Source organism: Dermacentor silvarum, chromosome 1 (genome assembly GCF_013339745.2).
Source record: "Dermacentor silvarum isolate Dsil-2018 chromosome 1, BIME_Dsil_1.4, whole genome shotgun sequence".
Lineage (NCBI taxonomy): Eukaryota > Metazoa > Arthropoda > Arachnida > Ixodida > Ixodidae > Dermacentor > Dermacentor silvarum.
This window is the reverse complement of record NC_051154.1, coordinates 82,109,416-82,127,111: the sequence shown is the minus strand read 5'-3', so window position 1 is coordinate 82,127,111 and position 17,696 is coordinate 82,109,416. Positions and strand designations below refer to the sequence as shown.

At 49.9% G+C, this 17,696-nt stretch overlaps 1 protein-coding gene across 1 annotated transcript in view; it reads right to left on the bottom strand.

Annotated features, from left to right (window-relative positions):
- LOC119431642 (iroquois-class homeodomain protein IRX-6) overlaps window positions 1-17,696 on the bottom strand; it is a 181,632-nt gene that overhangs the window by 120,689 nt on the left and 43,247 nt on the right. Inside the window, exon 2 of the mRNA XM_037699124.2 lies at window positions 6,502-6,789. Coding sequence (XP_037555052.1) covers window positions 6,502-6,789 — 288 coding nt within the window. The remainder of the gene's footprint in view (window positions 1-6,501; window positions 6,790-17,696) is intronic.

Sequence of the window (17,696 nt, the reverse complement as noted above, 5' to 3'; positions counted from 1 at the left end):
TCGTAATAAATCAAGCCTTCCCGCAGTCTGTTTATAAAGTCAGCAGGCGGCAGAGGTATCGCCGGCGCCAAGGAGCGCTTTAACGAGGAGACGACATCTCGCGTTGCGCGCAGCCGGCCGCCCCTCGCTGCCTCTCGCCCGCCGGGGACGCGCGGCCGATTCCGCAGCGCGCAATCCAGGCACAGCAGCGGAGCAATGCCGCAGGCACAGCTCTCTCTCCTTTCGAATGAGCGAGGGGCTGTATGTCTACACGTCGCGCGCTGAGATTATTGTCATCGGTGTATACGTGCGACGTGAACGACCCCGAGACAAACGCTAAACGGTATCTGGAGGGTTCGCGGTCAACTTATCTCGCAGGCTTATGTTATCAATGTGTTTCGTATCACACCTTTGCACCGTAGTGGCACCGTTTTCTTCGTGCGTGCACCTACCTTAAGGCGCAATACATTTCAAGAGTCCAAACAAAAGGCACCTCAAGGAAAAAAAAAAAACAAAAAAAAAGGTGCGAACAAGAGTACGAAAATTTAATATGATATGCACCAAGGGCGGCTGGATGTCATTCTGTCTGCCGCAACCCAACTATTCGGGGCCCATATTCACAAGATTTCTCAAGACTTATCTTGTGTAAGTGTCACCTGTGATCGGCCACCGCCACGCCGATCATCTCGTTATCCCGCTGATCACTATCGGGAGTGGCAGGCGCCCGAACGTCAACACTCAGAAACTCCTTTACGTAAGAACATTTGCAAAAATGCAGGTCCAGATTTTTTTTTCTTTTTTAATGATGTGAAATTAAAGGAGAGGGTGACACCATTATTCGCACCGATAACTCCTTTTCGTAGGGCAAGCAAAACTAAAAGCACAGAAGCACAGAAAAGTGATATGCACTGGTGACAGTCAAATAGCACGAACATGTGCAAATTTCTACCCACAGAAGAATGTAAAAGGACACTAAGAGACACACATAGTTCCGCAAACAAGTGAGAGAGTTCATTAATTCAGTTTATATCTACACAACACGACACACAACAACATAAAACAACGCTATATGTGAGCTACACACACACAACATACTATAAAACTTGTGGTATTCAAAGGAAATGGAATAGTGGGGTCAACCACGATCTGTTTAGTAAGAACCTAATATATTTTTTTTTCAAAAATATTTTAAAAGCCACAAGTGCTCTTTTCTGTAGCTCTTTTGTTGGCCAGGGGCCAAGTATTTCTTTCAGAGTGATATGCCTACGATCTAACAACATTAAATCGGCCTTTAGTCTTCGCCTCGCAGTATCGAGTCGGGGACACTCGAGAAGGAGGTGTTGTAGGTCTTCTTCAGCGTGGTCACCACGGTACTGCGGATTAGCAACGAGTTGAATCCTGTGTGTAAAGTGACGCGTGAATGCTGTGCCAAGCCGCAGACGGTGCAATAAAGTTACAAAGTTTCTATTGTCACTCAACTTTGGCAGAACGGACAACCTAATGTTACAATCTATACCGAATAGATCTCTCCCTGCTCGGAAATTCGCATTGTCAAACCCGTACTGCAGCCCTTTACATATTTCTTGATCATTACTCGGTAAACTAATGTTTCAGGCATACAGATACAATAATCACTTACGCGATTTTTCAACATAGCCTACAAACAGACCAAACAGTCCGTCTTCTCTTTCTCTCACTTTTCTTCTTTCCACGGCCTCGTAACAATGCACATTCGTATTGCGAGTGACCGTAATTGCCTTTAAGACTCCAACTTGAATGGTTATAATTTTCCATGTTCTGGAAAGTCGTCTTCTTCTAAGACTATCGCTATGTTTCTCATGACCTTGCGATGAGAGCAGGTTGAGATCTTTCGTGCCCAACTTTAATTATGACGAGAAACAAAAATATTTTGGTAATCTGAACAAGCTAAAAGTTGGGTCTCGTTAAAGTGTGTTGAGTTGAGCGGCTCTCTCACTTCAGTGCAACTGCGAAAACTTTCTTATTGTACTGCAATCAGCAGCGACATCGAAAGCGCTTCACACTCATAATATGACTGATTGTCTCGAAGACGTCGACGTTCTCGGCCCGATAACAAACAAAACGAGCGATACAACTCCCATCCCCTATATGTGAGCATCGCCTTGTTTGCCCACTCCAAGAGTTCGAGACAAGTGGGCTTAATTTCTCGGTGGTAGCGTCCGACGAAGCGGCTTCGCAGCGCATTGCCTACCGTCGAGCCGGAAGGCATCATGCCGCCTTCGCACTTTTCAGGAATCGCCGGAGCCGCGCTCCGAGAAACCGCGTTGCAACGCGACAAGTCCATTATCCAATTAACCAGCCCCTCCCTACCCTGCGCGTTGCGAGGGCCGCAAACTTGGCCGCTGCACGACCCGCGGTGGGAGCGCCCGGCCGCGCGGCAGCACGCTGGCGGCGCGCGGGCCGAGGTGCACAGCAAAAATAGACTCGCGCGCGCGCATAGTGCGTGTCATTTCTACAGCGTTCCTCCCTGACCACGTGAGGCGCGCCCGGAAAGGAAAAGACAAGGGCCGCTGTCAGTCAACACTGCCAGGCCGGATCCGGAATACGAGTCGGCCGCGCGGCGAGTACGTACGCCGCGCGCGCCTCCTTGCTCCGACTTCATTTGCGAGCAGCACAAAACGAAAGCAATGACACCTGACACTGATGCGCGGCCGAGGCGACGCTGACCGACAAAGAAGAAGAAAACGCAAGCGCGGGCATGCTCGAGCGCGCGAGAGGGAAGGTTCAATGACAGAGGGAACAGGCAGCAGACGGATTGTTTCAAGCCATGTCAGATGTCACGGCAGTCCTGAGTTTAGCAACGCGGCAGTCAGGGAACCAGACGTCTCGGGCCGCGATGGAAAGGAGGCGCCCGCTGCGAGCCAGGTTGCGCTCAATGACAGCTCGCTGCTCCCCGGGCGCAGCGCCGCGGCGCATAAAGCACGCTTGCGGCGGCGCCCCGTCCAGGGGTTGCCAGGGGCCGCCTTGCAGCCGTGCGCTTAATCGGAAAGCCGACAAGCGAGAAACCGCCGCAAAGCAAACAAAACGCCCGCCTCTGCAAGGCTTGTTGTCAGCGGATCGGCGTCTGTTTACGGCCGCGATGTGTTTGTAGACGTGCCTGCCGAGGAGGGGGCCGCCACATTTTTTTATATTATTATTAGTAGTAGTAGTGGTTCGTCTCCTTCTTCTCCTGGCGCCGAAAGAAAACGTCGCCCTGCCATTTTGCCGCGCCCCAGCGGCCGCGCTTAGCGCAATACGCAGGCAGCCGACGAGTGACGGTCGCCCGCGGCAGTGCGAGCCGCGACTCGAACAAGGGACTGCGCCATGGTTACGACCTGCACGACTGACTCCTTTACTGCGGCCCACAATACCCGCTGGTGCGCGGCTAGCTGCTTCCACGGGCGCTTGGCTCGTCTACCCTCCACCACCTATCCTGCGTGTCTGCCTGCCTGTCGGAATATGTTTCGTGTTGCGCTCACTTGCCTGTGTAAACCGTGCTGTACAATAGCAGCCTATTTAGTGTCTAGTTTTCCTCGTCTTGATCCGAGTCTACGGTTGGGCTTTGCTTGGCGAAGCTTTCAGATGAAGAGCTGCACACCTGTACGCATTTGTTTTTCGCTGTTGCAGCAACACCTGTATTGACCCTTTTCGCGGAGCAGTTTGCTCTAGAGGAACGAGATGGCGCTTTCGGCGGCACGCCATACGTTGCCTCAGCGAATGCACACGAATACGAAACCATTACTGCTTCTGCCCTGCTACTGTGCGATCAGCTGTCGGAAATACAACTGAGTGTTCGCTAATGCTCTGTGCCCAATTCATGCTGCAAAATGTGTAACGATAAAGGGAAGACGTGTGCGGTAGTTGGCTGCAAAAATAGTGATTCGCATATTAAGGAATGGAATCAACCTGTGTCGCCGCTGCTACATAAGGACTGCCTGTGTTGCCGGCTTTCGCGATTCACGGCTTTCCTCGAGGATAAAAAAAAAGATAATTCATCCGCCAGCGCTATATAGCTAACCTTCAAAGAAAGGACTTCAACTCCGGAACGTCGGCACTTAAAGAGTGAGTGCCGCTCGTTACAAAAGGAAGTAGCGCCACTTACTGGCATAGTAAGCTTCTCGCACGTTATTTACACACATCGACGCCTACTCGCGCGCAAACTTACGCCCACCCTATCGCCAACGTATCAATAATAAGTGAATGGGCGCACACTTGAATTGGGGGGACGCAAGCGTAGGAGCTCCCTAGCGTTTGGGGCCCTTACGCTTGCGTCCCCCTAATCTAAAACTCTCTATTGTAAGCCGTCAGCAACAACGCCCCGAGTGTTTTTAAATACCGGAGCTATGCGCTGGTGTGGCGACTCCTTCCTTTCGATGACAGTGCACGAGCGGCGCGAAAGAGATAAATGCGAGAAGGGGCTCACTCATTCTTCGCCTTGCCGGGTAACAAAGGCAGGTCAACGAGCTATTCGTCGGCTCTTTTCTTACTCCTCTGCTTTTTCATCATTGAACTCGTTACGCGGCGAACGAGGCGAACCGCAAGCACGCGGCCCGCTTAAACCCCACCAAATGGCTCAACAAGGGCGCGTTATAGGGGCAACGCGCCCGCGTGGCTCGTAAGCCCCCGGTCGGCGCTGATCTCTTGGGCCCGGAACACGCGCATCTGGTGACCCGGTGAGCGGCGGCGACTCACCTGCGGGGGTGCGCGCCGGACAAAGGGAGCGGACCAATCCCGCCGATCATCGCTGCAGGGCCGTGCGGCGAGTGCAATGACTTTTTACGAGCGCATTTAACGAGGGCTGGACACTTTGCGCAACAGGATGTGCTTGCGGTCAGGTTCCCCGGAGCGCAAGTGTTTTTTCGGCCGGAGTAACCGTGCGCGGCAGTAAAGGCGAGACGAGGCCTCCGCCGCGCGGCGTTGTCGACTAATTGCGGCCGCCGTGAGCAGCACCGCGCGTGTTGTTCTGGTCTCGCCCGGCCTCTAATACCCGGCGGATTAAGGTATACGGCCACGCGAGTCATACGCCGCCTGCTCTTTGACCGGCGCCGCCGCAACCGCCATCACCGACACCACCACCATCGGGCAGGTTTTCATTGAGGATCGCGCGCCGCGGTGTGTACTACACGGCGAAGCCGGAAGAGGGTTTATTTGCTCACGCTCTGTAGGTACCCATATTACAACCGTGCGTGTAGCCGTCGTGGGAATATCGTCAGAAAGCGCCGACTGCGTATCGAAGCGGATATCGGGCTTCCTACACTGCCACCCGGCAAGCCCCCACTGGTTGTTGGCATATACACGCGAGGCGCGGTTATAAGGTGAGGCCCATATGCTCCATCAATAGTTCGTCTGATGTTGCGGCGCCACTTCATACTTTGAAAATGTAATTTTGTCAAAAGCAGCCTTTCTACTATAAAACAATGTGCCAGCGTCAGGATGCAGCCTGCTGTATTAAACAGGATTCACAGTAAATAAACGCATGGCCGCAGGTATCTGCCGCATTTTAAGACGCTTTATGTCATCTGTTCAGTATGTCGTGTAATGGTACCTGCCACGCCTTATCACATGTGTTGCGTCTGCAAATCACGGCCATTATTTAGCTCTTTATGGTGACACTTGGTTGTGAACCGGCTAGCTAGTTTCTTCAGAGCAACTTTTAACCTTACGTAATCCTGAGGCAAGCGGCGAAATTTTTTTCTTCCTGACCCGTCACGAATTACCAGAGTGGTTCAAATCAGAGTGGATTGATCACGCTAAGTGATCATGATCCAAGATACCATCAGTCCTCGCACCGTTCCCTTTTCCATTGTGCGGAACATACAGCAACACATGCAAGTAGCGCATCATAAGCGCGAAAACATGTGTCCGTTCCCTCTATCACGCAGCCTGTGGGAAATATTGGTGTTGCATTAGTGCTGCCCAACCAAACGTACCAACACAGCAGCCCCCGCTGTATCTACACGTTTTTATATCTAATGCAGAAAGTAGGCTGGTTAGTAGGAAACTTCGCATTATTGAATGTTTCCAGCGCTTTTAAGAAATGAGAGGAATGAAACAAGGCAAAAGAAACGATGTTGTTTAACTGATGTTAATTTAGAATACCGGATGATGTGACCACATAAAAGCTATTATCAACGTGAATACCTGTCAATAATCATCATGTATGGCTGGAACATGTCCGCTGACATGAAAGTCACACAGTTATCATATTATTTTGTAATGCAAATCGTTTCATGTACTAATCTACATTTCTAACTTTTATGATTTCCCCTGTTGGAATTAGAGACATTGGGATAGAATGGTCGACTTAAAATGTTCACAGGAGGCCATGGGCACATCGCGCTCTATGAAAGTGAAAATAAAAAAAATGAACAATAATTAACAAACGAAATTACGTTCACTGATTCCGTGTTAGAGCTTTCACTAGGGCATCAGCTAAATCTACCACAACCAAGCGTGACTAATCTTTCCAAGACGACCACGCAACAGGCATGTCTCTCGACTCACCAGTGTCGGGTAGAAGGCGGACGAGTCGACGGCAAGGTTCGCGTAATCAGCAGCTGCGGCCGCCTGGTCCCCGTAGCCGGCATTGTAGAAGCGCGGCGTGGCCAGCTGAGGGTAGCTGGATAGCAGGCGCGAGTCGTACGAGCCGGCCGCCGGCAATGAGCACACGGGCCCGGAGGCCGCCGTCACCGGCGCAGCGCCGGGGGACTCGCCGACCAGCGGACGCGCCGGTTCGCAGCACGCCGCCGTTGCAGGAGACGGAGAGTGGCCCGAGCCGCCGCCGCCCATCAGCTGCACCGTGAGATCACGCCACACTTAAGTGCCCAAGCCACGGGTTGCTTACGTGCGCATATACAGTGTGTCGTAAGGGTCAACAAACGATCATATGACGATATATGGGGTTTTCGGACGCAAGGGCCAATGATGGCCAAAGAGCACCATGGGATAACAAGGAAAAAAAAATAAAAAATGCTAGGGTCCGTATTCCCAAAGCTTTTCGTTCGCAAGCGCATTGGCCGACCGCCTCCGCTAACATATGTCCAGCATCAGGATTGACTCGAATTTTCTCGTACCAATAATTCTAGCGTAAGAGCTTTTTGTGAAGGGCCCGTATTCGCGAAAACGTTCTTATAGAACTGTTCGTAAGAGCAGATGCCAGTCAATCGTGGTGGTGGAGATATTATTAGCCAATGTGGCCCGCCATTGGGCAAAAAGCACTTACGAGCGAAAAGCTTTGTGAATTCGGCCCCAGAGTTCGTATTCGCGAGGATTCTCTTACGTAAGAGTGTTCAGGTCGATCATAAGCGGGCATTCTGGCGCCGGCCACTCATAAAGCGAGTGGCATGATAAGAAGACACTTGCGGGGGCCATGGAAATCACGGATGACACTTCCGAAAATTAACTCTGTGACTATGACCCATAGGCCGAATTCACAAATATTTTTGTTCCTTGTGCTCACTAACATGGTATACTTTCCCTTGCAAGCCTATTTCGCACAAGTACTATACTTCGCGAATACGGGCGCAGACTGATCGCGTCGTGTGTATGAGGTACACTGTCTTGGAGAATACAAAGCACAGCCTATGTGAAATAACATGTCTGCAGTGTTACCGATCGAAGCTCACGTGATCGCGCAAAGTCTGACACTAAGATTTGTGCCGAAAAATCACCTATTTTCATACTTGGTCGCTAGGTCTTAAGGTCCCTTTTCTTTTTTCTGTGCGTCAAAAAAAAAAAACAAAAAAAAAAACAAATAGCACATGAATTTGCATCCGAAGTTTAAAGTTGCTTCCTAAATCAAAATCTTGCCGCCCGCTTCTCAGAGGAAGAGAAACGTTGCATGGCATGCACGCGCTATGTTACTTCCCTGTCGACTTCATCAAATGTTCAAAATATTTCTCATTCGCGATTCAATTTCCGTCAGTTCTGCCGCATCCTATACGTTTACTTCTGTTTACAGATCTTAGAAATATATGTTGAGTCCAAAACGGCTTCCCAGCTCCTTCCTTAGATGTGTACAAAATGCGTCATCATTCCTCCCACCGGCACCTCCATGTCGTAGGTTGTAAACCTTGCCTCAATCTGATCGGCCGATTACGGCCGTTGCATATATATAGCTTAGCCTGCCGCCTAAGCGCTTACATCCATCGGGTTGTTAGAAGCCACTTGTTCTGCTGGCTCAGAATGAGCTGAGCCAAATTTGCATAACGAACGCATTGTCTGCCATCCTGCGGCCTCACTAAAGACGCGCAGACACATTCTGTTTACACAGCGCTCCTCGGTACAGCAGGTAGACAGGCGCCCATATAGGTATGAAACCATTCCCTGGAAAAGGCGAACGAGGCATCTTAGAATCCTGCTCTCTTTCCTTCTACCTATTCTCTCTCTCTCTCTCTCTTTCTATTTGTACTATGTTCCAGTCGATACCTTTGATACTCTCTATCGGTAATGCCGTGCACGCGTAAATAAAAACAAGAGCGGGAGTGAGACTTCTGATTGTATTGCAAGGAATTTCTCAGACTGCTTACTTGTGTAAGACGATGGTGTCGCCCGTTCGGTATGCGACGCAAAATACATAAGGAGCTACATAAGGTAGAATGCTCCTAGACAGAAATTTCTGTAACACCGAAGTAGTAAAGTCGTAACTGTAGGGACGAGGACCAAACCGTGCATAAAGTCATAATTATAGCCAGAATGTGGCTATTTGAGTTTCCCGCGTATTAAATATTCGACGAAGTAAAGGCGGCAAGGCTCAGAATTTGAGGAAGAGGCGCACAAGGAAATATTCCTGCGCAGTATCGTTACTTGCATAGGTCACATCTGACGCAGTCCCCTCTTTGTCATTGTTTCAACTGAACCTGAAACTATCCATCACATTTTTTTTTTATCCTACCGTTCTATTCTCCATCCAAAGAAAAAGACTTCTCAAAGGCCCGTTTCAGCAGCCTCGGAATTTCCCCTTCCCCAATAATCCTTTCTCTCGGAGCCTCGGCTCTGGCCTTCAGCTACAGGGATGTTTCCCTTGCCATGTGCGATTTTCTTTACAACACCAAAAGATTGCCGCGCAAATTTAACAGTAATATTTATATGCTGTCTTTGAAATCAACACACAAATTCCGAGTTTCAATTGTCGATTGTCACGTAAGCTTGGTTTGTTTCCCATTCTTGTTTTTCACTTTCTACCTCTTCAAGTTCGTTTTCTTTTTCTATGGTAGACTTACTGCTGAACTATGCGTGCTTTTTATTCCTCTATTACTCGTTTATAATTCATAGCACTTTTAAACGTTACCTTTATTATTATTCCTACCACTACCTTTCCCATTTCTCCTGCTTTCGTTCTACCGCGCACTTTGTAGCCGATCACCCGTCGTGCGAATGTGCGAATGTTCGGGATCATCATCATACTGAGTAAGGGTGCCTTTGTTTCTGCGCCGCTGCTGACAAGAGTTCGTTTAACATGGTAAAAATATAGTTCTACCATTTCTAGGCGTTTATCACTCTCACCGCAGTGGTAAAGTGATAAGAACCAGTTTGCGTTCTTGCCAATGAAAAACCGACAAATCTATCCAGAGCCCTTCAGCGTACGGAATCTCTCATAGCCCAAGTGTTACTCTAAGACGTCTAACCCCACAAAACAATTATTTTATGAGTTCCCGCAAAACCTAATGCGCTTTTTGCGCTTCGTCTCACGTCAGGTTTGTCGCTGGAGACAAGTGTTAATGTAAATATGTGAGGGAAACACAGGAGCTGAGTAATTCCTGGCTCGTCATTTAGTACGCACCCGCCGGTTTAATCATTACGCTACAACCGTACGCGGTCTATTTATGAGGAATATAGAGCCTTGGGCCGTGATTTTGTATCCATGCCTTGCGTTCGATTCAATGCCACTGTTATCATCCACCGTTCACGGTCGGCTGATCCCATTGATAACGTGGGCGGAGCGTCGCTCTGAGCACTGACGAAGCGCGAAAAGGTTTCGGAAACGGCATCGCTACAAAATCACGACCCTGGGTTCACATCAGGATATACTGTGTGAATGGTATAGAGCCGCGACTCACTTGCTGATTTCCCGTCGTCGCGGAGCACCGTTTTACTAAAGCTTATACACCTAAGGACTGTACTTTCTATACGCTATACATATAGCAATTGAAATTTTCTGGTGTCACTCTAGAGGGCACATGGCGCAAGCGGTATAAAACGCGAAAAGAAGGCGCTGCGAGGCGGCGACGCAACGAACCGTCACTGACGCCGCTCGTCGGTAAACAAAAACGTTCCGCGGCCTCTGGGAGCATCGAAACGGCGCGTCACGAGCAAGGAGAGAAGGCAGCAGGATCGCTAACTTGTTCGCCGAGCGCCGCCAGCTAAGAAGCGCAAAAGACAGCAGCAGAAGAGGAGAGCGAGCGAAATGATGAGGCGCGCACTTTGACGCAGGCAGTGAAAATTGAGAGAAATCGCTGCTCACGCTTTCCTGCATCAACCCACGTCTTGCGCGACATTCTTTCGTGTCATGCATTAGGTTCGCCTGTCTTATTTGCCGAGTGAAGCGGAACCGGAAGCGCGATCAGACGGAAGTTGACGGGAAAAACAATATGGCACAGGCCGAGGCGCAGCTGCTGGCCCAGGGGCCGTGACAAATTACAACAGAGCCAGCGGACCGCCTTTTGTTCCATCCTACCGCCCCCTCCTGGCCAAGGACGACGGCTGCATCGCGCGATTGAAGCGACAGCGCCGCGACTTCGTCCCTGCGGATTAGCCTGACGTAGTCTCGGGCTCAGTGGAGCCTGCTGCTGCTTTTGCTCCCACCGCGACCCACCCCACTCGTCACAGCCGGGCTCCCGACGAGCCATGCTTGGTGCTTTCCCCCCATATTCCCCCTTCCGGCCAGCACTGTTTCGAAAGTGCACTAACCACACACACACAGTCCACGGCGCCAGCAGCCGGAAGTTCAATTGAAATTACTTCCGGGAGTAGACTCGACCCGCACTTATGTCATTCAATACAGCCGCAGGTATACGTGTCTGCCGGCTGCAGGTACTTAGGGCGCGAATGATAGGTTGAAAGGAACGTATCTTTGAAGAAACTACGTTGAAAAGGCCGCGCAATTTCTGGTACTGCTGCGTTGGACGGATCTTCGAGCGCAAGAATGATGCAGACTGGCTTGCGTTCATATATGTTCATTTTGATTCAGTGAGCACTTGGCGGGGAAGATTGCGCTTCTGAGACGGGCGCCATGCATAGGACGGTTATGGTGCGTTTAATGTAACGACAGGCCCGTCAGCCGAACGTCTAGATAGGGCGTGATTTGAATATGTGGCCGCCAGCTGCCTGCCTTGCTAACCCCCCCTCCCCTTTATTTCGTCAACTGCCATCTAGAGTTCAACGTTCTGCTTTATGCTTACTTGGACATCGTTTTCACGGAGAGGCGTAACGCGCGTCGCCTAAACGAGACTAAGCTCTACGTAAGCATAGAATTGTAGGATGTGTTTATATCTCCTCAACAAATAAAACGCGATAATTACAGAGGATCACTTTGGCTGCATTCCGCAACATATATTGCGAAGCCTACGTACTATCAACCTCGGGTGGCACGCTATAATCGAACACGAGAGCACAACCGGCACATAAAAACTTACCATATAGAAAAAAGCTTCCCAACACAGGCGCATAATTAGTGTGTGGCTGGTCGGGTGTTTCCAGTAGCCCATTTCATTTGTTGACAATTGTACATGCACTGCGCCAGCGCCATCTGTAAAGCGGTCTAGCGAAATGTGCGGCTCGTAGTTGAAAAACATAGCTTGTTTTTCATATCAAACCAATAAAATTCTCTATAATTTGGTGCCGAAAAAAGCTTTCTCACAAAAAAAAGCCAATACAAATGTAGTTTTACAAGAATCTAAAGCTTAGAAAAGTCACATGTTTCCGGCCTCAACGCAATGGCAGTCGCGAGCGTCGGCGCATACGATTTCGCCTTGGTAGATGACACCGATGTTTCTTCATGCAAGTGGTTTTCGAGGTTAATTTCGCGTGGAACATCTGCAGCCGCCGCGGCTATACGCAAGAGATAATAGCAAAAGTCTATCAAGAAGAACAAGAAAAAAAAATTGAGGGGGGGGGGGGGGTAGGTAAGGGGGTGTGAGGGGCGGTGGCACTGCGCGCGCGCACGCGACAGCTGGTTTTTGCGCGCCCCGCGGCAGCAGCGCCGTAGGCGGCCGGTTAGCGCCCGTGACGACCCTGTCTTGCTGACAACTGCTTTCACCTGCTGGACGCTTGCAGGATGTAATTAAAGTGGGGTTACTCTTCTGTTGGAGCATCGCAGGCAGTGTATATATATATAGGCTAGCGGAAGCGCCAAGCGTGTCCGTGTTAATTGCTCCGCCATACCCGATTCCCGCACCTGAAGAGGAGCTAACAACACAAGACATATTACCCCACCTCTTGGCTGAAAACAAACGCAAGCCTCTGTAAACAACACGGCGACGCCGAAGCTTGCGCGCTCGCCGAGCCGTCTGCGCATTTGGATAAGGCCACCTGATAATGCGGACAAGTTAAACGGAGCGTACTGAAGTTTCAGCAGCGGGCATGGCCCCCAGACAGCGGGCGAATTCAAATCGCGTTGTTTTACGATGGTGAGAGAAGGGAAGGCAGGAAGGTTAGCCAAGTAGCAGCATGCTTGCTACCCTCCACTGGGGAAGCTGAAGAAAAAAAAAATACAAGGAAAGGAATACGAAGGGACGCGCGCGCGCACACACAACAGCATTCACCGTGCAATTAAGGCGGTCGCACAGCCCTGTCGTTTTTAGCTAGTGCACCAGAGGAGCATATTTATAACGTCTATGTGGCAGGCTTGTGCGTCTCAAATCGCCGGGGTATCGCGAACTAACGTTTGTAAAGTAGCAGTGGGCCCGGATATATAAAACCCACATATAACGAATTATTGTGTACAACGAACAGCAGTAAAATTCCCTTGAAAATGTTTGTATAATATTTTTATTTTATATATCTCATTACCTATATATCGAACTTTCCTGTGATCCCCTTCAGATTCGATATATCCAGGTTCGACTGTAAACAGACAAGTAGAAATACGCTAAATTTTGCTCGCATGTTACGCGAACTGTTTTCCTGAAGATGTTGTAGCTGTACTTGCAGTTTGTACTGCATTGCATCTCATGTCAGCCTTGTCAATATTGCACCTGAAGAGCGTCGTATCCACCATACGTTCACTGTATACCCCGTGGGAGTGTTTCCCCGCGTGTGTAAGCAAAGCAGGCTTCTTGCAAGCACCTAATCACGGTTATAAAGGGAAGCAGTAAGGCAAACAAAGAACCCAATATTTAACATAGAAAAGTCGTAAAGCTGTTGGAACCGGAGGAAGACCACGAAAAATCTGTCTTTAGACGCCGCACATATCTGTCGTGAAAGGTTATTTATTGCCTCTTCACTTCCAGGGGGGCGAAGATGCAAATAACAACGAACTACTGCAGCGAAAGAACAAGAACCGCGTATTCGTTCTATGCCGCGGCTCCACTCCACGGCCATAAACCGTGGCCACCGAGCCCTCTCTCACTGCCAGAGCGTGTTTCTTTTCTTTCTTTCTTTTTTTTTTCTTTCCATGTACTCTCACATGAAGAGAATGAGCAGAGGAAAAAGTAAACAAATAAGTTGACTCAGAGCAGCGTCAGAGTCCGTCCCTTCCTGTTAGGTGCCGCATTCTCTTCGGAATCGAATGACTTCTGTTTTCAGATGGGGTATACACCCCACCACCCGCTTACTACTCTTAACGCGACGGATGTGGTTTTACAGGGAATCGCCTGCAGCCCCCCCCCCCGCCAGCTTTCCGATCGTTTTAACGAAGGCCCATTTTGATGCAGTCGAGCACGTGTTCGCGGTTTCTCCTACGCGCTTCAGCCGCGTCTGCGTTTTACTGCGGGTCTTCGTTTAGTCGGCCGTTTCCGAGAAGTTCGTTCTCTTGGGACATCGGCGAAAGAAGTAAAAAGAAAAGAACGACGAACGCAGCTGGCCACGGGGCACTGGACCCACGTACTTTCACTCCGGAGGCCACGTACGAGCACGCTGCTCGCAGCCTCCCGGCTCTCGGCGCCTTCGGAGCGCTGTTATTCAGGGGTTCCGACATGGGTTGCAAGGCGGAGGGAAGCGGTGTTGCTTTCAGACGCGCCCTTCCAAGCCACTGTTCTCCCCGGTTTTCCTGCCCCGGCAGTTGCGGCCTCTCTCTCGCCGTCAGCATGAGCGCTTGAATGAAGGCGACTAACTAGACGCTCGCTGGAGCCCCTTGAAATATCCAGTGCGCACTGAGTGCACTGGCGGATTCAGACGGGGGGATCTTCTTATGACACAAGTATGGGCATATATGGCGCGCAGGAGATCCGTACGCTGGAAAAATTGAGCGATCTGTGAGGCGTGCCCGACAGACTATAATGAAAACACAACTCACCGTTCACCGCAGTGCCCCCATCTCCTTCAACCCCCCCCCCCCCTCGTTCTGGAGTTGTTTTGATGAGATCTGGCCCTGCTGGTTTGTGTTGTGGCTATATATATATATATATATATATATAGTACATACTTTACATAGTACTATAAAGTACATATATAGTAGGCACATAGTACTGCAGCATAAGTTGGCGTTTTGCAACAATTAGGTAGGTGCTATGTGTTTTCTAGATCTTTGAAGTAGAGCGTGCACACTATTTCGTTGGATCTAACGAGCAGCAGCACCATATTATTAAAGAGACACGCAGTGAAAGGCGTCTACTTTCTTACTGAAATTCAGCCGCAATCGCCAGAGGAGCCGAAGGTAATACATGAAAGTTCGTAAAGATCTATGCAGTTATGCCACAGTTAAAGTAACTGTTTAGAAACCAAGCTCTTTACCACCCTGTGCGCATGTTATGTACGGCATTCGATCTGCTCGCGCATGAATACGTTGTGTGAATATGTATGCAGAAATTGGGTGAGCGGGCTCCCACGACACAAGGCGTTCTCCTTGAACACCTCTTAACAAAACCGTGTGTGTAGGGACCACTGCATCATTTGTGGCTTTACATGTTCGCATCCTAACGATTACTTTAAGTCGTTCCTTTCATTGTTTCTTTCGTTAGTGCTGTTCAACAACCAAGCAGTTTAAATAAAAATTAAGTGGGAACTCTATGCAACAACGCCATTAGCAAAAGGTGGAAAGATTTCCGATTAATGCCGAGCAGCGAGTCCAAATTGAGTGCAAAGGTGGACGAGCGCCGCACACTCTGCTCCCCTTCCCGGAGCGCAGGCGAGCGCGTTTTCACCGCCCATTGTAAACTGCACGCAACGAGCAGCGTCCCTGCCTCTCTTCTCGAGAACGCCAATTGTTTAAATGCCACTGACGGCCCCCAGCCGCGCTTCGATCTCGTTCGTGCAAAGATTTATTACCTCCCACGGGACTGAGGGGTGGGAGCCCCCCGAAACTATCTGAAAAGGAAGCAGCAGCATCGGCGGCGGGAAAGCTGGCGCGTCGCTCCGAGGGCGGGGAAGACGAGTACGTCAGCGGTGAATAAGAGCAGAGCGTGCACGCAGCACCGAGACAGGAAAGGGGGTCACGGAGCGCACCGTGAAATGTAGCCGCCTAAAGAAAGGCGGCGGGGGAATGCGGCTCCCGTTATCTGCGACCCCAAGTCAGCCGGGCGGAGGCTCGGCGCCACCACCAACGGTGAGAGGCCCACGAGGAGGGAGGGGGGAATCGCATTGCGGGAAATAAAAGCTGCGATCTTATCAAGCCGGTCCCAGTGTATCGCCACCTCGTTTGCTATTCATCGGTGGCTCCCTGGCTGCTCCTACCAGAGTAGATACATCTAACAACACCCCGACGACAGCGGCAGGCCTCGTGAATTGCTTTGGGCCTTCTCGTATTATGCAACTATTTTTTTGCATCTTGTTCTTTTTTTTTTTTTTTTTTTTTATTGTCGCATTCTCTCAACGGCACCACGATCGCGGGTGTGAGCCAGAGAGCGTTCGGAATGCATGCTTGCGTATTTCAAAGGGGCGTTTACTGTTTAACGCATAAAAAGCAGCAATAAATACGCGTCAAATCATGCGCTCTAAGCATGATATTTGCGAGGGGAAGGAAGCTGTTTCCCGGAAGCGGTTGGAATGATAATGTTCCACGCTGTGTAGACACTCAAGGGTTGCGTAAATGAAACCTGGGCCGCTATAGCGTAGCGATTCCTTTGGCTCGATTCTATTCCTTCCGAGCGATAGCATGGAAGGAGCCCAGCTCGGATCAATGACAAGGAAAAGAATCGTAATAGAATCGTTACACTGGGCCCGCCTCTGGATCTCGTGACAGCGCAATGAATTGCCCAAGCCTGCTGCAAGCTATGCACTATGAATGTTCTATTGTTAATTTACTCAATGAAAAAAAAAAAGGCAAGAGCTTAAGCTGCGAGTCTTCAGGAAATTTCGCCATAGGAGCGAGTTTTCCGGGTAACGAAGATTGCCGTTCAGAACGGAATAAGAAGCCAAATGCGGAAGCCTCACGTGATGGCACGCCTGCATTCTTCCCTTTGCAAGGTAAGGAATGTACTAGTGGCCATCTGCTCCACACGAGCTTCGTTTACCCTGTCCGTTTGTACGCGAGAGCAATTCCAGGTTTGGCGCAGATCAAATCTCCATGGTTTTGTCTTTCAGGTAAAATAGGGCTTGACCCATGAAGAAAACTTCGTGGGTCAACTCACATTTTGGGGGACTACAAGAGGCTGGTACCGTTGGTTTGACAGGTTTGTTTGTGTCTTATCTCCCGTGTGTACTTGGAATAAATAGCGTGTGCCAGTTCTCTGGCTTCCCGTTTTTCGAGTGCTTGCAGTACACCTGCCTCAGATGTAGACAGGACAGCACAAAAGGAAACACACACACACACACACACACACACACACACACACACACACACACACACACACACACACACACACACACACACACACACACACACACACACACACACACACACACACACACACACACACACACACACACACACACACACCACACACACACACACACACACACACACACACACACCGTGACGTGCACGCAAGCACCTACTTACGCACTCGCATCGATCAATAGCCCAGCTGAATGATCGCTCGATTAACCTTCCGATTAGTCGTGTAATGTTTTATACCCAGTTCCCTTTTTATCGCGACTAATCAGATCAGTTGCGATCACATGAGAAAAATCGACTAGCCATGTCCCCGTTCACTTGTTCAGCAGCGAGGAAGGGAATCACAGACTGAGTGTTCCAAATAAAGTGGCATTCACTCCAAGCAAGCCGGACAAGTTGTCAAGTGAACAGTCTAGCTGCAGCTGGACCTATGATTTTGTCGTATTGTTATAAAAAGAAATTATGGAGTTTTACGTTCCAAAACCACGATCTGATTATGCGGCACGCCGTAGTGGGGGACTGCGGAAATTTGGACCACCTGGGGTTCTTTAACGTGCACCTAAATCTAAGTTCACGGGTGTTTTCGCATTTCGCCCCCATCGAAATGCGGCCGCCGTGGCCGGGATTCCATTCCGCGACCTCGTGCTCAGCAGCCCAACACCATAGCCACTGAGCAACCACGGCGGGTGATTTTGTCGTATTGTGATATGCTTCATATATAGTATATGTACGTACGTACACTCAAGCAAGGTGTCGCTGACCTGATACT